Source organism: Hyaena hyaena, unplaced genomic scaffold (genome assembly GCF_003009895.1).
Source record: "Hyaena hyaena isolate Hyena2069 unplaced genomic scaffold, ASM300989v1 scaffold_585, whole genome shotgun sequence".
In the NCBI taxonomy this organism is placed as follows: domain Eukaryota; kingdom Metazoa; phylum Chordata; class Mammalia; order Carnivora; family Hyaenidae; genus Hyaena; species Hyaena hyaena.
In genome coordinates this window covers 417,848-442,994 of record NW_024081217.1, presented here as the reverse complement: position 1 = coordinate 442,994, position 25,147 = coordinate 417,848, and the positions used below count along the sequence as shown (strand labels likewise).

Genomic DNA, 25,147 nt, shown 5'->3' with positions numbered 1-25,147 from the left:
TTTTACCATTATTATTCTAAAATCTTGTTCAGTGATGCTGCTGATATCTGTTTTGAGCAGTTCATTAGCTCTCATTTCTTCTTGGAGTTTCCTTGGAGGAGAGCTCTTTCGTTTCGTCATTTTAGTTAGCTTTCCGGCTCTTGTTGGTTTTCAAGACCTGTTATGCTCTCCGTTTCCATGAGCGCTGCTATATCCAAGAAGACTCTTTGACTGTCCAGGGCCTATCCTTTCAGAGAGTGTTTTTTGAATGGTATCTCTTGGTCTCTCTTGTTGGGACCTTGGTTATTTTATTCGTAGTGATATTTGGGACTCTCCACCTTGTGTACTCTGGCTTGTGTCTTGAGGTAGCCGTTAGAAGGCTTGCTCAGTGGATTCTGCGTCCTTTTTCTCCCAATCTCTCAGGTTTTGTAAGGTTTCCAATGGCTTCAGATCTTTTCTGTGCGATGTATGGGCGCGAGTGCAAGTACGGAGCTCCTTACTTCTCCGCCATCTTGCCCCATCCCCCTAATTGGCATTTAGATTGTGTCTCCATTTTTTTCTTTTTTTTTGCTATTACAAAAAATGCTGGGATGAAGTCCCTATAAATACCTGTTTCTGTACTTACCTTTTAAGGTAAATAGAACAGAATTGGATTTCTGAGCCAAATGTTATATTTTGTTACATATTATCAGGCTGCTATATAATAAAGCTTGACCAATTGTACTTTTTTCTTATTTCTTTGCTTTGTTATAGTCTTGTCCTCTCCCAAACACTCTCTTTTAGATTTTTGATACAGCAGTCCAGTATTTATTGATACCTACTACGTCAAGGTCAAAGCTAGATCCTTCCCCTGCAGTTGTTTTAAAGCTCGGGTTAAATAACTTACCCACGATGAAAGTAAGTTGCCGAGCCAAGGTGTGAGTCCAGGTATGGTGGACGCCACCTTGAGAAAAGTGGGGAGGTAGGAATATGGATGTTTATAAAGGATGGATTTATGTCAAACTGTACAGGGCTTTGGATCCCAGGTTGTAGAGGAGGGATCTTTGTCCCTGTGGTAACCAGCAGCCACATGAAGGTTTCTGAGCAGAGATGATGGAATGATAGCTGTGATCTAGACTCTAGGAAACTTGTTTTCTTAGCTCTTGACATGGATTTAAGCAAGGCATTTAGGCAGTCATTCTAAATGAGTGGGTAGTCTTGGGGGGACATCAAAAAAAGAAGGATACATGATTACTTTCTTTCCCCTCCTTTGCCACGGAATGTGAGAACAATGGCTAGCCACTGTACCCAGAATATGAAATATGGACAACTTTTTTCTTTCTGAGAGAAAAAGCTGTCACAGCTGCTGAATCTAAAATTAGACCCTCAAGCTGTGTGTTGGTTCGCAGGTGTGGGTATGTGACGGGAAACCAGATGTCATTCTGTCCCTTTGCATGGCCTGTCGGCTCAGTTCAGAGATGAGCTCCAAAAAGTTCCCTTAGAATCTGACTAAGCCTTGATCTGTGTTTCTTCAGATAGATCCAGTTTTGCCTTCCCGCTGATGCCTCTGCAGTTGTGGCACCTTCTTGGGCAAGAGCTACATTGTGATTTTGCATTTGCTTGAGCACACCAGCTCTGGGGCTCTGAGCTCCTCACTGGGAAAGGCATGCTTTCCACTTGCTGAAACCTCACATTCCAAAATAAACTTACTAATTTCTGACTATTTTGTGTTTGGTCCTGTTTTCAAAAATATATTTATTCAGTAGTTTCTGATTCTTTACCTTCTAACTGATTTATCTTACAGTACTATGTGGGAATGTAATTGATACACATTTGATTTGGCTTTAACGATAGACATTTATTTAATCTAAGCACTTCTAAAAAGACAATTATCTTATAAAAGGATTTTCTTGGGCTTTGCTCTTTCACCATAACTGTATGAGTTTTGGGGTAAGTCGTAACTTTTCTGTCATCTTGAAGCAAGGTTTTAGTTTTTATCATCAGCACAGGGTCACTCTTTATATTGCCGAGCTAGATTTGTTTTTTGTGTTACATGAACAAGGCCATTCTCCCATGCTCAGCGTTGAGTATCTTAGTGGCCTGTGTCTTCACCCATCTAGCCTTTGCTTATTCACTGATGCTGGTACACCTTATTTCCCAGATGTAAAATGGGCAGCCCCGTAGAGTATGGGCTAATAACACTGGATATATTAGGCTAATATTTATGAAATAGCATAGAAGCTCCCCCTGGAATGTAGTCAAAGGAACAAAAATGCCCAAATCAAACTTTACACCCAGATTAAATTAATGGGATGAGCAGCTGCTTTTAGTTAAAAAAATTTTCATTGTAATTGAAAATACCCACATGAATATTCTTCATTCTAATAAGATGTACAACATTTTGTACTTTTTATTTTTCAATTTCTGTATGAAAACATCCGAAGTCTTCAGTATTCATCTGGTGAATCACAAATAGCATGTTTCAAGGGACTGATTGTTGGACATTTGTGTGTGTGTGTGTATGCATTTTTTCCTTGCTTTGAAGTGTTGTTGTTGTTGTTGTTGTTCATAGTAGCAAATTTGACAGTTTGGTGACTTCCATGTGTTGGGCACCAGTCTTTTTGGTTGACCTTCAAACTTGCTTTCCCTGAAGTATTAAAATGTTCTGGCTTTGTTAACTTTACTTAGAAATTATTTCTAAGCTGCATTCCTAACAGTAAAGGGCTTGAGGGTGTAGTTATCAAGTAGCCTGGATAAATACCACCATATTCATCCCGAAACATGACTCCCGGTGCTCATCTTGGCCTTAATTTCCAGGGCACCAGTGGGCGATCAGACAATTAGCAGAATGCACTAACAGTTACAGAAAACCGAGCAACAGGGCCTTTTCTATGTAAATATGACATCTGGGCAGGCGTTTTATTTTTGGCTCAATAGCACTGCCCTGCAAAAGATACTCATGTGCTTTTTATGTTTGTGTTTACATAGTCAGAGTCTTCTCCACCTCCCCATCCTGGTGTCTGAGGATACGGTAGCAATGCGCAGTTGCTTGCACACAGTGCTCTGTGCCATTTGTTCACCGAATGGCAGGCCTTGCTTCTTAGGGGCTGAAATAGGGATTAGGGAAGTGAAAAGGGGTGGAACTGTCAGGAGGGGCAAGTGCAAAGTACGAACGTCCAATAGGATTTTGCAAGGATTCAGTGTAGAGTAAGTCTTGAACCGGTAATACAGAGACCTTACTTCAGGTTTTTGCTGCTTGGTCGCTTATATATACAGTTTGACTCTGGGAAGAGGGACAAAGCTGGCCTGACCTCCCTCATAATGTGAAGATTTAATAAGACAATAAAGGGGAACGCTCTATACTTGGAGAGGATAAGGCAGTAGACAATGAAAGTTGTTACTGGAACTGATGGTAAATAAATGCTGTTTGCAGAGGAGGTGGCTCCTTACAGGGACTTACTTTGAAAAGCATAAAAAGCTATTTTATTGAAAATAGAGGTGAACAAAGATGAACTGGAAACAAAGATTTTTGGGTAGGGGAGCATCCTATGCCATTTACAGGTCAGAACTTGTGAAACATCTTAGTCGGTGCCTTTTGACTTTTTCTTCTCATCCTCCTTGCCCTTTGGTTTGGGTTGTGTATCAGTGCAGGATTTGGGGGGAAGGTTAAACGCGTAGGTTCATTGTGTTGGCTCTGGTTGTGTAGGCTGGGCTGGATCTTGGGAATCAATGTTTCTTAAGTTCTTCCAGTGAATCTGTTGTGCACTTAGATTTGGGAGCCCCTGATAACTAGTCAGCATCCTGCAAGCATACCACTGATACCTGTTAATCCTGTAAAGCACGGCCAGTTGATAATCTGGCCCTTCAGCAAACAGTTAAACACTTTTTAGCAGAAACACCCTCCTGAAAAGTTCAACAAAATTCAGTTGAGCACCTTCTTGAATTTATGCAAGGAAGGAATTGTCAGTAGAAGGAAGGGAGGAAGAAGAGAGCCTTCACTGACTCTGATTAGTGTTGAAATTGTGTTGCAGTGTTTGCTCTTAGGGATCAGAGATGCTGGTTAGATTTTCTTTTTTGCAGCATCTTATATCTGTAATAAATAAATAGGTTGAGTGCTAAAAGTTCCGGTATTTTATCACCGTGCATGGATATCATGCAGAACAACCTCAAGGTCTTACTACCACACATCAGGAATCTGATGCCCATCTGCCTGGCCTCAGGATGTGCCTCCTACATCGGGTTGAGAGCTGTCACCTGGGACCTTGGTTGTCATCTTCCCAACCAAGGATAATACTGGTAGCTGAGCAGAGAAATGGAGAATGAAAAAGCCAAGTGGAGTTCATTTTCCTGGTCTGTGTTGAAACAGCTACATTTTGAGACCTTTTCTGTGCTCGAGGTGGGAGGCATCTCCATTCCATGTGCCTGACCTGAAGAGCTTTGAAGCATTGAGAGGAATTTAGGTGGTAATCTCTAGCTGCTTCTGTTTGAGTCTCCCCTCTGCTCTAGGATGACTCAACAGCCTCTTGTCTGAAGGTAGGAAAACCCGGCCCCTCACATCCGTCTAGTTTGGGTGAGTCTTAGTCCAAGTGTCCTTTATTATCATACATTAAAATAATCTTTCCTCTTTTTTTCCTACACATATTGCATGCTCATTGTAGGACAGTTGCAGAATACATGTCAGAAAAAGCAGAATATGTTCATTCCCTCTTCAGGTATGTGCTCTTTCTAGTAGCTGGTGGCTCCAAAGGGAACCAATATTCTCACCTCCATCCTTACAGATTAATCTGCCTGTTGTCGATCTTTGTGTGGAACGGACTCACAGAGTATGTACTCTGCTGTATCAGTTTTCTTGTGCTAAATCTTGTGTCTGGGAGCCTCACCTGGCTATATCAGTACTTGTTTTTCCAGCGCTGTGTAGCATAGTGCAGTTGCTGCGATTTATTTACTCATTCTGCAGAAAAATCACTTTGGTAAACATGGAATCACACTGTACATTGTATCTGACTTTTACAGTAATTTAACATTACATTTGGGACTGTCTTTCCTTATTAAATGTGTCATTTGAAAATGACTCTCTGTAGCTGCTTAGATGTATTCATTGGATAAAATTATTCTAGTGTGTTTTATTAAATGTCCGTGTTGGGCATTTGCATTATTTCTCATTATTTGCTCTTATAAATAATGATGTGATGAATATCTTTATAGGCTGCTGTAAGCCCTCAACTAAGATTATTTGTGTAGGACATATTTTTAGAAGTAGATATCTGAGTCTGAGGGTTAGTATGTGTTTGAGGCATTTATTAGGTTAGGTATTGCTAAACTGCAGCATGCATTTCAAAGCATCTCAGAAACGCCGCAAGGCATGGCAGTTGGCAGTGCTGGATAGACCTCCATTGGGATTGGGATCGGGAACAGCTATATAATTTGCAAGGCCCAGTGCAAAATGAAAATTCAGAGTTCCTTGTTTTAAACGTTTGAGAACTTCAAAACCAGGGACGTCAGACCATTTAGCTGTGTCTGGTAGCTGAGTACGGTGTGACTGCATGGATGGCAATGTGTCCTTGAAGCCAGCATCAAATGGGATACACTGGGAGACCTGATATCCCAAGATAAGACTCTGATTGGACAGGTTCACAAACTGTTGGAGACTTTGAAACTGTGTCCACTATTCAGGATGCCAGTCAGCTTGCAGTCAGTAGACATTTTTCCAAGTGGTAGGATTGTGGGGATATGGGATCTGAGGGTAACTGTGTGCATTCAAATAGTGGCTCAGCCCCATATTTTTATGAGACTTTAGCAAATTTGCATGTTTGAACCTCATTTTTTTAATCTGTAATATGGGGTTAGGATTACCTCATAAGATTGTTATGAGAATTAACTGAAATGTGTGTATATAAAGGACTTAATACAGTGCTTTACCACGGTAGGCTATTAACAAGTGTTACCTATTATAGCTGGTTATCATAAGAGTGAGCCACTCTGTCCTAAAATATGTACCTGCACTAGGCTGTCGGGCTCCTGAGATTCCACCATTTGATTATTCCTTAGCATTACAGTATTCCCTGCTGCAGCTCACTACTAATAATTGAAGCCTATTGCTAATAACCCATTCCTGGGAGGCGTTAGAGCAGCTCAGGAGACGGGCCTCTAGGAGTGGGGGTTAGAGAGGCTGGTGGAGTGTGTGGTTTCACATGGCTGGTGTGCAGAGGACATGTGTGATGTGTGAGAGCACGGTGGGGAGGAGGCTGATGAGGTGGGAGGGTCCTGGAGCCCCACGGGCTTTGAATACCAGAACAGGGAGGGAAAGATTCATTTCCAAGCAGTTTAGGGGGATTGAGTGTCACCTAGAAGTTAATGAGGTACGAAGATTTGGGAATTGACCAGACCTGGGATTTGTGCTTTGAGCATTTAACTTCTCAGACACTGTTTTTAATCTTTGTGTGTAAATGGTCATAATAATGATGGTACTATTAAATGGCATTATTATTAGTATTAGTAGTAATAGTAGTAGGGTATTATTAATTAACATTTATTGAATGGTTACGCATATTGCCTTGAGTGCTCAACAGATAATACTTTATTCAACTTTGGAACAATCTGTGTAATAGGTGTCATTAATCCCATTTCACTGAGGAGAACGAACCTCACAGAGAGTCAGTACTTGTCTATGTAGGCAGGTTAGAGATGAGATGCGAATGTAGGTTATCTCACTACAGGAACTTCACGCTTAATATGTGTTCTCTTTTTCTCTCCGTGTTTGTGTGTGTGTGTGTGTGTGTGTGTGTGTGTGTGTGTGTGTGTGTGAAGGCTGAAAACTGCTTAGCACTTGAGACCTCTGTAAATGGAATTGGTTCTCTGCGGAAGCGTTATGACATAAATGGGCTTGGTAAGAGGGGGTGGGAGAGACCCCATACTCTGGCGTGGTGAATTTCATGGAGGAGCCAGGCAATCTTAGCATGACTGCTAGACGCAGGGGGTTAGCAGGGCCAAGAGCCGGCAACCTGACCTGCACACCCTACCTTTCTTGTGGGCTGCCCCTCCATGGTTACAGGAGAATGCCAAAATCGCCGTGCTTAGAACTGAGATGTCATCACCACAGAGATATCTGTGGGAACTTTTTTCCTACTCCAAGACACTTTAATTAAATTCCCATCATGAAAACAATTAGGCAAGATTTGCCATACCTAACCAGTCAATAATTCAAGGACAGGATCTCATTAAGAGCTTTCACTTTCCCGGAAACTGCCGTTTTGAGGATTCAGAGCTGGTGGCTGTGTGCTCTGGGAATTAATTTATCCATATTTCCTCTGGACGTTTTTTTTTTTTTTTTTTAATTTTCCCAAATCTGGAAGGAAACACATTTTTAAATGACCTAAAAGTAGGAGACTGGCTGTATACACCGCCATTCACTTTCACAAAGGTGTTCCAGAGTTTGAGGTGTGCTTTCCCTGTCCTGATTCCATTGTCTTCTTTGTTGAATTATGCCTGCCTGTGGACAGAGCAATAGATGTGACTCTGATACAGGCACTGCCTGAGTGAGTGAGTCTCCTTTTTTAACATAGTTTTCCAAATACTGCCATATCTCTCAGCCAGGCGAAGGCTGCCCCTTACTGATGTCAGCAGGTAGAAATCTTGAGCTATTTGGGTCAATTTCCCTGACAAAAGTACTGAGACAAACTGTAAATTGGCCCATTCTTTTGCTTCCTTCCCTTCTGCACCCTCTCTCCTTCTCTTCATGCTTTTGTTCCTAATGCATTATTGATTTTCTACCATGTGCTAGCCATTGACGTTGGCATGGAGGCAATAAAAAAAGTACAACTACAACCATTTAGAAAAACTGTTGACATCATCTAGTAAAGACAGACCCAGACATTCAGCTATTAGATAGTCTAGAGACACTTGTGTACATATGTACCTGGATGCATTATAAAATGTTCATCTTCAGTAGAATGGAGAAAATATTAGGAGTATTTTCAGACCGTGGAACACTACACAGCAATGAAAATGAACAAACGACAGCTAGATGCGGTAATATGGGTGAATCTGAACTGAACATACAGGGTTTATTCTCTGTGACTTAGTAAACAGTCAGTGACTAGATCAGCATGTGTTTAGGAAACTGACTCTGGGCAGTGTGGATTAGAGTCCACGCTGGAGACAAGGATCCCACTGAGAGGCACCTGTGGTCCTGGAAAGAGAAAATTGCTATGCTAACCCCAGGCAGTAGTGGTAGCAGGGGAGAGAATGACATGGACTGCTGAGAGATGTTAGAAGAAAAGTGAATACAATCTGGTGACTGATTAAATGCTTGGGTTGATTAGAAACAGAGCTTACTTCCATGTTGCTGAGGTCTCTAATAGCATGGACTCAGAGGATGACCGTACCTTTAACTGACATAGGAACAGGACTGCGGTTTTGAAGCAGTGGATACTGAGTCTACATGCAGCCAAGCTATATGACCTTGGGCAAGTTATTTATCTTCTCTTTATTGCAGCTTCCTCATGTGTAAAAGAGGGAAAATGTTTTAAGATTAACAATCTCAGGGGTGCCTCAGTCGGTTTAGCATCTGACTTTGGCTCAGGCCATGATCTCATGGTTTGTGGGTTTGAGCCCCACTTCAGGCTCTGTGCTGACAGCCCAGAGCCTGGAGCCTGCTTTGGATTCTGTGTCTCCCTCTCTCTTTGACCCTTCCCCTGCTCACACTCTGTCTGTCTGTCTGTCTCTCTCTCACTCTCAAAAAATAAAACAAACATTAAAAATTTTTTTAAAAAAGATAGTATACCAACCTCAGAAGATAATACAGTGTCTGATACATAATACACCGTTACTATATAGTTTTTGAAGAGTAAAAGTGACGCTGGGTATATAACATCATAAGTGTTATACCTTAGACCTTATCTTTAGATCTAACAGAAATAAAAGATAGATGTAGGAAAACTTGAATCATCTTTATGTCTCTTGAGTGAAACAAACCCTTCAAGCTTGGGGGCCGTAGAAAGTCTTAGGACAAAAGGCACAAAATTGGAGGTTCTGTAGTGTGGGATAGAGCAAGCCAAGGAGGTAACTTAGTGAGATTTTAAGTGAATGGAAAGTTACAGGTACCTTTGCTGAGAATGGTTCTTGGGAGCACAGAGCCTCCTAAAGAATAACTTTTTATTTATATATAAATGATTTTCAGGTCCTTACTATTAGTTTGGGTGATTGCCTAGTAATACATATTATAGAAAATTAGTAAAAAGAACATAACATCTATAATTCTAATGCCCAGAGATTCTTTTCATATTTTAGCTCTGTCCATTCATCCTTCTATCCGTCCATCTTTTCTTCTTTTTCCTTCTCCCTTTTCTCCTTCTTCTCCTTTTCCTTCTTCTGCTTTTTAAAGAGCTGAAATTAATCTGTATATTGTTGTATAACCTGTTGCATTTTGCACAGGAACTTAAAAGAAGGCTTATCTAGCCTGAGGGATTTAGGTTAGCTCTGAGTAGTAGGAAGAAAATGTCTCATGTGCTTTGTCAATGAATTATTGAGGGAAAGTGCAACATTTTCTTCTCTGGCAGTCTTAAAATATACTAGGGTAAACTCTCATTTCAATGATGGTGAGGGCATGGCCCTGCTTTACTGCCCTGTTATTCTTTGATATGTGGGAAAACCATGAGAGTGCTTTTCTGTGCACTTAAATCGCCCAAAAGTAGCAGAAAGAAATATTGGTTAGAATATGATGTAAGCGAGACTTTTATTAATCCCTCACCTACACTTGCCTTGAGGACTGAAGAGTTTATCTCTCCCAAGGGTGTAAGACTGCTTAGCTTCTCATTTTTAAATATTAAAATCACTGTAAAATTCTACTCTGACTAATCTAGAATAAAGACAGGAAAGATTAGTGTCACTAGGATATAGTTTTACATGAACAAATCATTTTAAATAGGCTTAAATCTAAGAGGTGAAGGCTGCTTTGCCTGGACAGACTATTTGCCTAGACTGTCAGATTGGCTAGGGTGTGTGTGTGTGTGTGTGTGTGTGTGTGTGTGTGTATGAGAGAGAGAGAGAGAGAGAAAGAAAGAGACAAACAGAGATAGAGAGAGAGAAAGACAGAGACAGAGAGAGACTGAAATCTGAAGCCCTCTTTTTTTTTTTAATAGTTTATTGTCAAGTTGGTTTCCATATAATACCTAGTGCTCATCCCCACAAGTGCCCTCCTCCATGCCCATCACCCTCCCTTCCCCTCCCCCCCCACACCCATCAGCCCTCAGTTTGTTCTCTGCATTCAAGAGTCTCTCATGGTTTGCCTCTCTCCCCCTCCCCAACTATTTCCCCCTTCTTCTCCCCCACGGTCCTCTGTTAAGTTCCTCCTAATCCTCCTATACATGCAAACATATGGTATTTGTCCTTCTCTGCCTGACTTCTTTCACCCAGCATAACACCCTCAAGGTCCATCCATGGTGCTACACATGGCCAGATTTCATTCTTTCTCATTGACATGTAGTATTCCCTGGTATAGATAAATCACATCTTCTTGATCCATTCCTCCATTGATAGACACTTAGGCTCTTTCCATGATTTGGCTATTGTTGAGAGTGCTGCTATGAACATTGGGGTACATGTGCCCCTATGCATCAGCACTCCTGTATCCCTTGGGTAAATTCCTAGTAGTGCTATTGCTGAGTCATAGGGGAGTTCTATATTATTTTTTTGAGGAGCCTCCACACTGTTTTCCAGAGGGGCTACACCAGTTTACATTCCCACCAACAGTGTAGGAGGGTGCCCATTTCTCCACATCCTGGCCAGCATCTAGAGTACTCTGATTTGCTCATTTTAGCCACTCTGACCAGCATGAGGAGGTATCTCAGTGTGGTTTTGATTTGTATTTCCCTGATGAGGAGGGACGTGGAGCATCGTTTCATGTGTCTGTGGGCCATCTGGATGTCCTCTTTGGAGAGGTGTCTGTTCATGTCTTCTGCCCATTTCTTCACTGGATTGTTTTTTTTTTTTTTTTGTTTTTTGTTTTTTTCTTTTTTTTTTTTGTTTTTTTCCCTTTATCTGATATGTCATTTGCAACTATCTTTTCCCATTCCTTCGGTTGCCTATTAGTTTTATGGATTGTTTCCTTTGCTGTGCAGAAGCTTTTAATCTTGATGAAGTCCCGATAGTTCATTTTTGCTCTTGATTCCCTTGCCTTTGGGGATGTGTCACGTAAGAAATTGCTGTGGTTGAGGTCAAGGAGGTTGTTTCCTGCTTTCTCCTCTAGGGTTTTGATGGTTTCCTGTCTCACGTTCAGGTCCTTTATCCATTTTGAGTTTATTTTTGTGTGTGGTGTGAGAAAGTGATCTAGTTTCATTCTTCTGCATGTTGCTGTCCAGTTCTCCCAGCACCATCTGTTAAAGAGGCTGTCTTTTTTCCATTGGATACTCTTTCTGGCTTTGTCAAAGATTAGTTGGCTGTACATTTTTGGGTCCAAATCTGAGTTCTCTATTCTATTCCATTAGTCTATGTGTCTGTTTTTGTGCCAATACCATACTGTCTTAATGATGAAATCTGAAGGCTTCTTTTTACTGAACGCACATTCTAAATGTAGAGGCTACTGCCACAAGAGAATTAGACAGAAGGTCTAATAAGAGTTAGGATAACTTTGATGTGGTTCTTCTTGACTTTGTACTCACCTACAAACTCTTAACTAGTTCTAGAGTTCTCCCATAGGCAAGTTGGTCCATATATTGGTAAGGTGGAACATTCTTGGGGGAATGAGGGCCTTGAGGTGATTCTGCCATCTTTCTAATGTCACTCTCAAGTGTTATCTGTTTTATGAAATAATTTAGTATTGATAGAACTTAAAATAGCAAAGTGGCACATCTTATCTTGGCCCCCCTCTGCAATCAAGGCTTAAAGAAGTCACCTAGGCTTCTGGCTTTCTAGTCTCTGTCTCTACTGTCTGTCTCTCCCTCTGTAGTCATAGTGGCTAACATTTCATGAATGTTCATTGTGTCCGAGGAACAGTTCATATTCCTGTTGTGTGTATTAACTCACTTCTCAAAAGAGTTGTGAAAGGAAGATACTATGGTTATTCCCATTTTTACACATGAGGAAACTGAGTTAAGACAGTCTTAGTAATCTAACCAAAGTCTTACATCTGATAATTATCTCAGACTCAATTTTAAGAAACCATTTTGGAGCATGAAATGAACATATGTGTTCATAAGAATATATACATATATTTTAATTGGAATTAATTAAGGTTATTTATTGTGGGTCAAGAAGAACAGGTCTCCTGACTATAAGAATTTTATCAGGGGATTATACAGTCTTAGGTATGACTAGACATCCTATATCCTGCAGTAGTTACATGTAGAATAATGAAGCTATATATTTTCTTTTTTCCTTTAGCTTTATTGACATAAAATTGGCATATAACATAGTGTAAGTTTCAGGTATACAACATAATTTTATATATGTATGTAATGTAAAATGATTACCATAATACGCATCCATCACTTCACAATTATTTTTGTGTGTGATGAGAAAATTAAAATTTACTCTTTTAGCAACACGAAACAAATATTCTTTAACTTGAATAAAACAATTGCTTGTATAAACTGTAAATGTCTCTTTAACAGAACTTTTGTTATAACAGGCAGTTGTTGAATTATTAGGGATATTATTTTGTATTGACTGTAAATATCTAAATATAGAATGACATCAGTGATGTGGTTTTTATTTTGTTTTGTTTTGTTTTACAGGACAGAGTTCATTCAGAGAGGCAGAATTTCAATTACAGGGGCTGGCTTTCTCAACTGCATTTTGGAGACTTTTGCCAGCACATTCTTAAGACAGGGAGCCCAGAAGGTAAGCTTGTTTCTGTTTTGAACCAACATGCATTTTAAGAAATCATGAAAATTCCCATTGGGTTATTGAATAAGGCTCCTGAGCAGACATCATGAGAAAAAATACAGTTAATAAACAAACAAAAAATAAACAAATAGATGCAAAAAAATTATCTTTGCTAATTATTGCGTGCATCCAAATCAAAGTAAAACTTAAGTGCCATTTGTGACCCATTAAATTAAAACTATGCCAGTGAAGAATGTGTAATAGAATGGAGAATGAAGAGATATAATCAGAGTGAGTAATTACATTTTCAGCATATTCAGTATGATGACACCCATTTAGTGAAAAAGATAATAGCTAATATTTATTGAGCACTTACTATGCGTGACTTACTATAAAAAGAATTTTTATCATCTCATTTAATACAAACCTTGAAAGTAGCTATTTTTGTTATTCTGATGTTATGGATGAGGAAGATTCAGAGACATGGAGCTCCTAGTTGTCATTTCTTGTGGTTTTTAAATTCTCTGGGAGTTTAGGGTTCCATGAAGGTGACTTAGAGACCACCTTAGAGTCTAAGTTCGGTACCCGTTTTATTTATTTATCTTTAAAGTTTATTTTTAATGTTTTTTATTTATTTCTGAGAGAGAGAGCGTGAGCAGAAGAGGGGCAGAGAGAGAGGGGGATACAGAATCTGAAGCAGGCTCCAGGCTCTGAGCTAGCCATCAGCACAGAGCCCGACGCGGGGCTTGAACCCACAAACCGTGAGATCATGACCTGAGCCACAGTCGGACGCTTAACTGACTGAGCCACCCAGGCGCCCCTCGGTACCCGTTTTAAATAGAACTATTTTAATCTATCTTACATAGACAAATTTATATGTCCTATTTTCTTGCCTTCACAGCATTATTTTCCAAATGTCTTTAGGGTACAGTCTATTCCTTATGCATTATGATACGCTTGTTACAGGTGTTCTAAAGTATTGAGAAATTATTTAATTTTTATTAACTTGTTTTATATATAATATTGTACTTCCTAATTGTGGTTGTTATTGTGATAAGGGGTATAACCACTTACTTCCTGAATTTACTCAGGGTATATGCCCTGCGTATGTTACCTTGCTTTGTTTTGTAGACTAATAGGTTTAATGGCTGGTCTGAAGGAATTGTTAAGGCTCCTGAGATTATCTGGGTAACAAACCTTTGTTCTCACTTTGCAGCTCTAGGTTCCAGAACGAGCCTGGACCATGATGTGTTAGTCTGGGAGGCTGAGGGTGATGAATGAGTTTTTGATACTGTACTGTACTCCATAAACACACTGTCAGGATGAATGGTGTATTGCTGTCTCAGAGGTGCACAGATCCAGACTGGCCCAGCCCATTTAAGCTGGGCTTGAAGTGGATAGCTAGGCTTCTAGAAGGTCTGATGTGACCTCACTCAATCACACACTATGGGAGGTTTTTTCTGCTGTGTGGCAAAGTATGCCTGTGTAAAAACCCACACGTTGTGCAGAATTGCACTCTGAAATTAATGGGGCTGATGACAAAAATAATTTCATTGCCATATCCCTGAGTGAGTATTCTTATACACTCTTTTGATCAAGATTGAGAAAATTTTTCTGTAAAGAACCAGACAGTAAATATGTTAGGCTTTGTGGGCCAAGAAGCAAACTGGAGAGATTATGTTGGTACCTTATAACAAGAGGAAAACAGGTTTCCACAAATTTCTTTTAATTTAAAGAATTAAAGATATAATAATAATTGAATTTTTTGTTATATAGATAATCATCATAATCAGAAAAAATGGGATCCCATTTTGTGGGAGAACATAACATTTAGCTAATTTGCAGTTCAGAGTTAGCGTTCCCTACCATCAAATTGCACATGTTCATTTGTGAAAACCATTTTTATGGATCATACAAACACTAGTGGTGGACTGGATTTGGCCTGTGGGCTATATAGTTTGCCTACCCCTGCTTTAGATAAATAAGTGTTCTTTGATTAGTTCAGGTGGTTCATATTCGACCTGTCCATCAATCTGAATCCTGTGATGACCTTTAACCATGCAGTGGATGTGTATAGTGTGATCCTGTGAGATGCATACAGTGGACATTATTAGTCCCGTTGTATCGATGAGAAATGTCTTGGAAGAGATAAGTGCACCTAATATGTGGGTGGCTGCTTGTCCACCTTTTTCTTACACATATATGTGGAGCGCCTGCTTTGTGCTAGGCGCTGTGGTAAGCATGGGCTAAGTGGATTTGCTCAAGGTCACAAGGCTAACAAAAGGAGGAGTGTGGATTCACATCCCCATGTTTTACAACAGGCCTTACCCCCTTGCCACTTTACTCTGCAAGATGTATTCTGATTAATGGAAGCAGATGGTTTGCCTACTCAGCACCGTGCTGTGTATCAGATGCATTTATGTTGCAGACTTACTTCCTCCGTAGTTAGGAGGGCTCTTTGGTTGCAAGTAATAGAAACTACCTTAGGCTAGCTCATTCATTGTAAGGGTACAAGGGCAGTGAGGCAGGCAGGCTTCAGAATGGTCTTCCCTGGCACTGAGAGTTGCTAGGAACCCAGATAGTAATCCTTCTTCAGCACTTGTCTCTAAGAGTATGCACCTGTTGTATTCTCTTTCTCTGTGTGATGTGGGCCTCTGCAGTCCACATGTACGTGTTGTATCGAGCTTTGGCCAACCAAGGAAATGTCTGCTTATTTCATTCATTTCCAAATCCTTTGGAAGGGACTCAGTTGTCATTCCATAGGTCAAGCATAGCCAGGAGGGTAAAAGACAGGTTTTACAGACAAAATTTGTCCCAGGTCGTGACTGTGTAGATTGGGTGGGGTGTCATGTCCCAGGGAGAAGGGTGGTGGGATGCATAAATACTCCCAAGGGTTTCTGGCACGATCTTTCAGTAGATTGTATGTTTGATGGCAGAGGGGGTGGTTTATGAATCTTAATCCCAACTCCCCTGAACCCATCATAGCTTGGGCAGGGCTCCTACATTCATGTGGAAGTGAGTAGAAAGGAGATAGAATGTCCAGGTATATCTCATTTGGTTTCTGATGCGTATTATCTGGAAATCATCAAGTGGGTTTAAATTTGTTTTAAGTTTATTTACTTTGAGAGAAAGAGAGCTGGGGAGGAGCAGGGAGGGAGGGAGAAAGAGAGAGTGAGAGAGAGAATCCCAAGCAAGGCTCACACTTCCATTGCAGAGCCTGATGCAGGGCTTGAACTCAATAACCATGAGATTATGACCTGAGCTGAAATCTAGATCAGATGCTGAATAAACTGAGCCACCCCAAGTGGCTTTAAAGTTTTAAAGTGAGGAACCCCAGTAATTCCTGCATTTTCTTGCATATGCTCATAAGTAAGAATATATTTTTCCCTGCTAGATTTTTGCTTTTTCTGGCTTTCCTCTTTTTTTTTTTTTTTTTCTTAAAGAGGCTTAGTTTAATGAGCTAGCTTTTCAATTTTAGGAGCCACTCGTGCTAAATGGTCTTTTACCTTTTATCCAAGTGGGGTTGTTTTCCGGTATCAGCCTGACTTCCTGGTAAACCTTCACAGCTGAGCCTGCATAAATGGCTTCTGTGGAAGTTATTGTGAGTGTTTTAGGTGACTTTATTTTCACTTTAGGACTTTATCCTTGAGGCTGTTTAGTGATTATAAAGGTGGGATCTGATCCTTTTTTTTCCTAGAAAAAGCAAAATGAGACACTCACAAATTTAATATCTTTGTGTTTATAAATTAAAAGCTGGCCCGAGATATGGACCCCTGAGGTGAGGCCACTTGTATTTCTGTGCCTCTGGTGGCTTGTGCAAATGCTTTTCTCTCCTCCCTTCACTACTGAGGTGACTTGCAATTCGGGCAATGACTTGCCTTCTGACACAAATGCCAACTTTTCATTTGTCCCTCGGACTTCACTCTTCTCTGAGAATGGAAGTATGTGGGCAGGAAAATGGAGATCGCCCCCTGGTAGCCAGGTTAACAACTGTGCTTTTGAAGTAGAAGCCGTTCTGAACTTAGAGCCCACTAAGCTTGTGGTGTGTGTAAGGTGGCACCGATCAATTTTTCCCCCTGATCCTGTATGCACTTGTCAACAGGATGGGAATGCATTCCCGAAGATAGGTGTGAAAACTATGTTTGAGAGCTTTCAGTAGATTGAAGAACACAGGTCAAATATACGTAAGCTGTTATTTTTGTTTTCAAGAATTAAAAAACAAAACAACCCTATTCACATGCTTCTTTTTCTTCTTATGGATGTATACTTGTTTGTTTTTTCCAGACCCTTATGAACACACAATAGACCTTAAACTCAGAAGTGTAGTTCCACAAACACTTTGAGTATCAACTGTATGCCAGGCATTGGATAAGATGCCAGTGTGCTTGCTTCGGAGCACATATAGTAAAATTGGATAAGATGCCAGAGAAACAGTCAGGAATGAAACAGTTCTTAAGAGTGGAGGCCGTGCTTTATACAGCTTTACTTCACTGATATCTAGCTCTGGGTGGAAAGCTTGACAGGCAATGAATAAACATCTGCCGATGGTGAGAATTATTGAGCCCCACTTGCTGGTCGGTTCTCAGCACTATGATGTGCTGAGAAGGATAGTCATATAACATCTGGTATTTACAAGCACTTACTCAATGCCACGCACTGTGCATGGCACATATTACCTTAATTACTTTTCTAAACAAATCTATGACATAGGAACTCCTATTCCTGTTTTATTCATGGAGAAACTGAGGTTCCAAATGACAAAGCAGTTTTCTCAAGCTCACAGAATGAGTGGGTGGTGAACTTGGGGTTTGAACCCAAACCTCTCTGACTCCAGAGTATACTGTTAATGAATACCACACTGCCACATCCATGAGCTATGCACTCAAGCAGCCACTTGTGTGGGGCCAGATGTGGTGTGCTTGATAGAGCCAGAGCAAGATGTGGGGTTTGCAGTAAGGATGGAGGAATGCAGAAGCACGGAACTCAGTTGCAATGGAAGAACTTGGAATGGACTAGAGGAGTGAGGGCCCATGATATCGGTAGTTGAAAAGGTCTTGAATGGCTAGAGAGTGTCCTCCCTTGTGGTCAGAGCCACCAGCCTCTGGTTTTATCCAGACTCCACCTGGCTTAAATTCCAGAGGGCCATGCGGGTTTGAGGGTGTTTAGCTGTTGTTTCTACCATTTTTGCTATAATGATATATCCTTTTCCTGTTTTCATATGGACTATGGATTTATTTTTGTGCTATTTGTTTTGAAAATATCTTTATATTACAAAAGAAAATTTCATTGGCATTTTTCACAGAAATAGAATAAGCAGTCCTAAAATCTGTATGATATCAGAGAAGACCCCAAATGGCCGAAGCAATCTTAAGAAAGAAGAGCCGAAGGCATTGTGCTCCCTGATTTCAAACTGTATTACAAAGCTGTAGTCATTAGAAGATTAAGGTGTTGCCTAAAAATGGACACAGATCAAAGGGGAAGAATAGAGAGCCCAGAAATAAACCCATATATATGTGGTCAAAAATTATTTCAGAACAGAGAAACCATGAATACAGTCTCTTCAACAAACCATGCTGGGAAAACTGGACAGTGACATACAAAAGGATGAAACTGGACCACTTTCTTACACCATCCACAAAACAACAATAGCAAAAACAAAAAAAGAACAACAAAAAAAACACAAATGTTAAATAAAATGGGCATAGGAATTGAATAGACATTTTTCCAAAGAATACATATAGATGGCTAACAGATGCATCAGAAAATGTTGAACATCGCAAATCACCAGGGAAATGCAAATCAAAATCAATATGAGATACCACTTTACACCTGAATGACTCATATCAATAAACAAGAAATAATAAGTGTTGGCAAGAATGTGGAAAGAAAAGAACCCTCATGCACTACTGGTAGGCATGTAAGTTAGTGCAGCCACTATGGGAAACAGTATGGAGGTTCCTTAAGTAATTAAAAATAGAACCACCACATGATCCATCAATTCCACTTCTGGGTATTTATCCAAAGAAAATGAGAACACTAATTCAAAACGATAGGTATACTCCCACATAAATAATGCATTATTTACATTAGGCAAGATATGGAAATGACCTAAATATCCATTGATGGATGAATGGATACAAAAGATATAAAAATGTGGCACAATAATACACACACACACACACACACACACACACAGGAATATTACTCATCCATAAAAAAGAATGGAATCTTGCCATTTGTAGCAACATGGATAGACCTTGAGGGTATCATGCTAAGGAAAATAAGTCAGAGAAATACAAATACCATATGAGCTCACTGATATGGAGAATCTAAAACAAAAACAAAAGCCAAGTTCATAGATAACAGAGAACAAATTGGTGGTTGCCAAAGGCAGTTATAAAATAAAGAAGATGTGGGGATATAAAGCACAGTGTGGTAACTATAGTTACTAATACTGTATTGCATATTTGCAAGTTGCTAAGAGAGTACATCTTAAAAGTTATCATAACAAGAAAAATGAATTCTGTACCTATATAGAATGATGGATGTTAACTAGACTTACTGTGGTGATGATTTCACAATATGTTGTACACCTCAGACTAATATAATGTTGTATGCCAGTTATACCTCATGAAAACTTACACGTGAAGATGATGTTGGGAACGGTATGGCTGGCAGTAGAGAAAAGGTGAAATGGAAAATGTCTTCCATCAGTTGGAAAGGTCAAGTACTCATGGATTCTCAGAGTGGAAAAGACCTTCACTTCCTGAGTTGCTGATGAAATCCAGATTCAGGTGCTACACACAAAACTTGCTGGCTCAGACTCTTGGGGGCAGAACAGAGAACAGGCTCTTGAGTACATGTGATGATCTGCAAGTCTGGGAAGCAGGGTGTTAGAGAAAACGAAACATGAATTGTTTTGTTTTTTTTTTAATATTTTTATTTATTTCTAGGAGAGAGAGAGAGAGAGACAGCGTGAGCAGGGGAGGGTCAGAGAGAGAGGGAGATACAGACTCTGAAATAGGCTCTAGGCTCTGAGCTGGCAGTCAGCACAGAGCCCAACGCGGGGCTTGAACCCACGAACCGCGAGATCATGCCCTAAGCGAAAGTCGGACGCTTAACCGACTAAGCCACCCAGGCGCCCTAGGAAACATGAGTTTTTAAGAGGCTATTTGACTTGCCCAAACCGTGACTCGAGAAGTAGAGGCAGACCTACAGAAAAGATCTGATTTTCCCCACTCCAAGTATTAAAAACTATATTAAAAGCTTTTTATTGTGGTAAAGTATATGTTACATAAAATTTACTGGTTTAACTATATGTAAGTTTAAAGTCTGCTGTCATTAAGTACACTTACAACCATCAATACTATCTATTTCCCGAACTTTTTCATCTTCCTAGATAATCACTCTGCGGCCATTAAATAGTAACTCCCCATTCCTCTCTCCTCCTAGTTCTTGGCAACCACCATTTTGGTTTTTGTCTCTGTGAATTTGACTATAGATACTTTGTGTAAGTGGAATTGTACCGTGTTTGTGTTTTTGTGTCTGGCTTATTTCACTGAGCCTAATGGTTTCAGGGTTTATCGATGTTGTAGCTGGGTAGTATTCCACTGTGTATGTATACCACAGCTGGTTTATTTATGCATCCATCAGTGGACGCTGTTGTGTTCCATCTTTTGGCTCTGTGAATAATGCTGCCATGAATATGGGTATATAAATATCTGTTCACGTCTCTGCTCTCAATTCTTTTCCTGGATTATATGGTAATTCTATGTTTAAATTTTGGAGGAACTGCTTAAAAGTTTGTTTTTGAGATAGCTCTCTATCTTTGTCCATGGCAGCAATGGACTGTACCATTACTGTGTATTTTTCTCCAGTCTTCCCAGAAGAGTGGTGCTATATATATGATACTCTTGGCTGGTGACACTAGTGAGTGTGCCATATGGTGCTTTCCTCAGTCCGAGAGCCACTCAGTTGTCTCTTGACTCTGCCTTCGTCTCTGTCTCTCTGCTGTAATCTCACATGGACAGTTTTGATCCATAATGCGGTGGATGGGTTGGAAGTGTTGAGAAATTGGAAGTGTTGAAAAGTGCCAAGGACAAGCGTGCCGGATAGCAAGTACATATGTTAATGTGCTTTGAGGTAAGCAAGCACATTCAAAAAACAGATCAAGGAAACAGAAAGATCTGAAGGAAAATATGGTTTGGGGGAAGTCTGAGACACATGCAAGGCTTCATACGCATTTCTGCAGCCTAGGGGAACAGCCCCCGACTGTGAAGCAGAGCTCAGAGGAGCCCAGGCCAGGCAACCGCCACCTCGCAGATCCTAAGAGAAGGAAACAGGAGAGAGATCAGGCTATTCCGTGGGGCAGGTGTGGCTCTGCAGGTGGTCTCCAGGTCCTGGAAGGGAGCCCTTGCGAGGGTCTTGGTTTCCAACCTTTTCTTCATTATCGCCCACCCACTTCCAGTGAATCTTTTTAGACTTCTTTTTTTCTATTTGTCCCCCTCCCCACAAAACATTAATACCATGGATATACTGATTATATCTTTATGGACTGTATTGTGCATTGCTTTATGCATAAGAAGTATAAGATTTTTTCACTCCCCAAAACAAATTGTCCCCTTGTGTTGATGTGGCTCCCACTGAGAAGACGTGCTGCATACCGCACTGGGTATCACGGTCTCCCTGTCTCCACATTAAAATGATCACCAGTCCTCTGGCCTCCACCGCCTAAAATTCCAGAAGAAGATCAAAAGAACTTTTTGGTGAACCTCCGTGTGGTTCCTAGAGACTTCACATTTTACCCTTCTGGGAGAGGCTTAGGAGATAATATGGGTGGTAATGCACTTGTCATACAAGTGTTCTTTTTTTTAGCCCAGTTGTCTTTGTACTTGGAGATTCGTAAATGCTGTGGACGTGCAGAGCTCTCATTACGCAGTCGCGTGGAGATTTTTTGTGTTTTTTTTTAAGTTTGTGAAATATGTTTTCAATGTGTAATAAAATAATTTGTTATCTTAGCCACTCTCCTGGCAAGGCCCCATTATTAGTCCCATTATTCTTGTGTTGATTGGGAGGCCAAAGCGGAAAGAGACTGAATTCAACAGCATGTGAAATATTTGTCACTGAAACAATGTGGGCAAGTCAAACACTTTGAACATCGCTTTAGAGAAGGTCTGGCCTACACATGCTACAGCTAAAGATATCTGAGCATGCTGTTTCCTTAGGGTGCTTATAAAAATCCATTTTAATAGTGGAACACAATTCTCTGAGACAGGAGATACTATTGTGTATATATTGGTATATACTATGTGTATCCAAACACACAGACACTGTACACAGTACACACACACACACACACACACACACACTCTGAGGCACTATACATGGAGTCCAAATGGGCATTTGAAAAACCTGGTTACTGTTTAGTTGCATCATTTTTGCAAACTGTATTATTTACCTGTGGCTATATAACAGATTATGCCAGCACTCCACAGCTTACAACAGCACACATTTATTGTCTCTCACTTTCTATGTGTCAGGAGTCTGGGCATGCCTTAGTTGGGTCCTCCGCTTCAGGTCTCACAAGGATATAATCAGTGTCTTGGCTGGGTCTGGGATCTCCTCAGAAGGCTCTGTGGGGAAAATTCAGTTTCACATATACTCACATGGTTGCTGGTAGGATTCTGCCAGCCTCCCTGGGTTCCTTGGCATATAGAGCTCTCACAACAGGGCAGCAAGCAAGAGAAGGGGCAGGAGAGGGCTCGCAAAGCAGAAACCATAGTTTCTGTTACCTGATCATAGAAGCGACATCTGTTCATTTTTGTATATTGCATTTGTTAGGAGCAGGTCACTAGATGTAGCCTGCAGTCCAGGGAAGGGGATACACAAGGGCATAAACACCAAGAGGGAGGCATCACTGGGAGTGATGTGAGACCTTCCGCTAATGCACATGCCACGTTGCGTGCACAACTGTTAAATTCTTCCTGGTACCTATTGGGAATTGATGACAATTAGAAATTGGTAAGGGTCAGCTGTACCCTCACAAATTCACTCCCAGCTTATAAAAAGTTCTTCAACATATACAGACAATTAATCATGTATTTATAAGTAAGTACAAAATAGATGACCTGTTTTACAAGTTTGATTAAGTCTCTGTCCCTTTGGGTCCTTGGACCACAAATTGCATAAATAGCTAGCTCCCTGAAAGCAGAACGGACTCCATTCCAAAGGCGAGATTCGGCTGTTGTAAAGATAGCATCAGGCAGCCAAACCTCCCACCCAGTGGATGGGCATAGTACCATGCAGACATAAACCTTGGGTGCCATCCCTGACTTGGCTGGTGAAGGGCTTGCTGGATAGAATCTTAGCCCTTCATTGTGCAAGGGGTATATCTCTGGAAGTTTGAGCTAATCCTTGTATGTTAGGTTCCACTAATTGAGTTAACGAGAGTCCATTTCTCACATCCACCAAGAAACTACTAATTTGACCAGTGAAAATGCACAATTTTTGCTAATTATCAAAGCCTCTGATGTTTCCAAGGATAACGGTACCTGACATTTCTGGAGAGTGAGTTTGCTGATTAGAATGCTCACAGCCAACCCCTAGAGCCTGAAGCTTGCATTAGGGACACTGAATGTACCTGCTATATAATGTGAGCTAACACATGTACCATATCGTTATATGGTATTTGCTGAAATATTTTGAAGCAAATTATAGGTATCCTAATAGTCACACATGAGATGTCAACTTCTGAACTCAGTATATTTTGCCTTTAGAAAGATTATTCAGTGTAAAATGGGGTTTTGGCTGCGTGTTTAACACAAGGATTGAGTATGAAGCTTTAGAGAGGCGCCCTTTGGTCCATGATCTGGGTTTTCACTTCCTGGATGTCACATTTCACATCTTGGGCCCTCAATTTTTTCATCTTTGAAATGGAGTGATAGTAGTTGTACTTCACAGGATTATTTTAAAGATTAAGTGAGAGCACATATATGAAATATGGCTGAAATATAGAAACTCCAAGAACTATTAGCATTAAGAGAAGTTGTCTGCTAACAAAGATACTTTTTTATGTAAATGTCGTTTAAATACCTCTCTGAACAAAAACTTTAGATTGCAGCAGTATAGGTCAAGTTTGTGGTATTTCTTTTAAAAATTGTTTTTTTTTTTTTACAAATGGTTTATTGTCAAGTTGGTTTCCATATACACCCAGTGCTCATCCCCACAAATGCCCTCCTCCATGCCCATCTCCCCACTCTCCCCCCACACCCATCAGCCCTCAGTTTGTTCTCAGCATTCAAGAGTCTCTCATGGTTTGCCTCTCTCCCCCTCCCCAACTATTTCTCCCCTTCTTCTCCCCCACGGTCCTCCGTTAAGTTCCTCCTAATCCTCCTATACGTGCAAACATATGATATTTGTCCTTCTCTGCCTGACTTCTTTCACTCAGCATAACACCCTCAAGGTCCATCCATGTTGATACACATGGCCAGATTTCATTCTTTCTCATTGTCATGTAGTATTCCATTGTATAGATAAACTACATCTTCTTGATCGATTCGTCCATTGATGGACACATAGGCTCTTTCCACATTTTGGCTATTGTTGAGAGTGCTGCTATGAACATTGGGGTACATGTGCTCCTATGCATCAGCATTCCTATATCCCTTGGGTAGATTCCTAGCAGTGCTCTTGCTGGGTACTAGGGGTGTTCTATTGTTAATTTTTTGAGGAGCCTCCACACTGTTTTCCAGAGGGGCTGCACCAGTTTACATTCCCACCAACAGTGTTAGGAGGGTGCCCATTCCTCCACATCCTCGCCAGCATCTAGAGTTCTCTAATTTTCTCATGTTAGCCACTCTGACTGGCATGAGGTGGTATCTCAGTGTGGTTTTGATTTGTATTTCCCTGATGAGGAGGGATGCTGAGCATCTTTTCATGTGTCTGTGGGCCATCTGGATGTCTTCTTTGGAGAAGTGTCTGTTCATGTCTTCTGCCCATTTCTTCACTGGGTTGTTTGTTTTTCAGGTGTGGAGTTTGGTGAGTTCCTTATAGATTTTGGATATTACCCTTTATCTGATATGTCATTTGCAACTATCTTTTCCCATTCCGTTGGTTGCCTATTATTTTTATGGATTGTTTCCTTTGCCATGCAGAGCTTTTAATCTTGATGAGTTCCCAATCATTTATTTTTGCTCTTGATTCCCTTGCTTTTGGGGATGTGTCACGTAAGAAATTGCTGTGGTTGAGGCCAAGGAGGTTGTTTCCTGCTTTCTCCTCTAGGGTTTTTGATGGTTTCCTGTCTCACATTTAGGTCCTTTATCCATTTTGAGTTTATTTTTGTGCATGGTGTGAGAAAATGATCTAGTTT

The 25,147-nt window shown here is 40.6% G+C and overlaps 1 protein-coding gene across 5 annotated transcripts in view; it reads left to right on the top strand.

Annotated features, from left to right (window-relative positions):
- Positions 1 to 25,147, top strand: part of PRELID2 (PRELI domain containing 2) — a 75,420-nt gene that overhangs the window by 27,205 nt on the left and 23,068 nt on the right. For all 5 annotated transcript variants that reach the window (XM_039256704.1, XM_039256705.1, XM_039256702.1 and 2 more), the window contains one exon: positions 12,690 to 12,795. In XM_039256704.1, the coding sequence (XP_039112635.1) occupies positions 12,690 to 12,795 (106 nt within the window). The remainder of the gene's footprint in view (positions 1 to 12,689; positions 12,796 to 25,147) is intronic.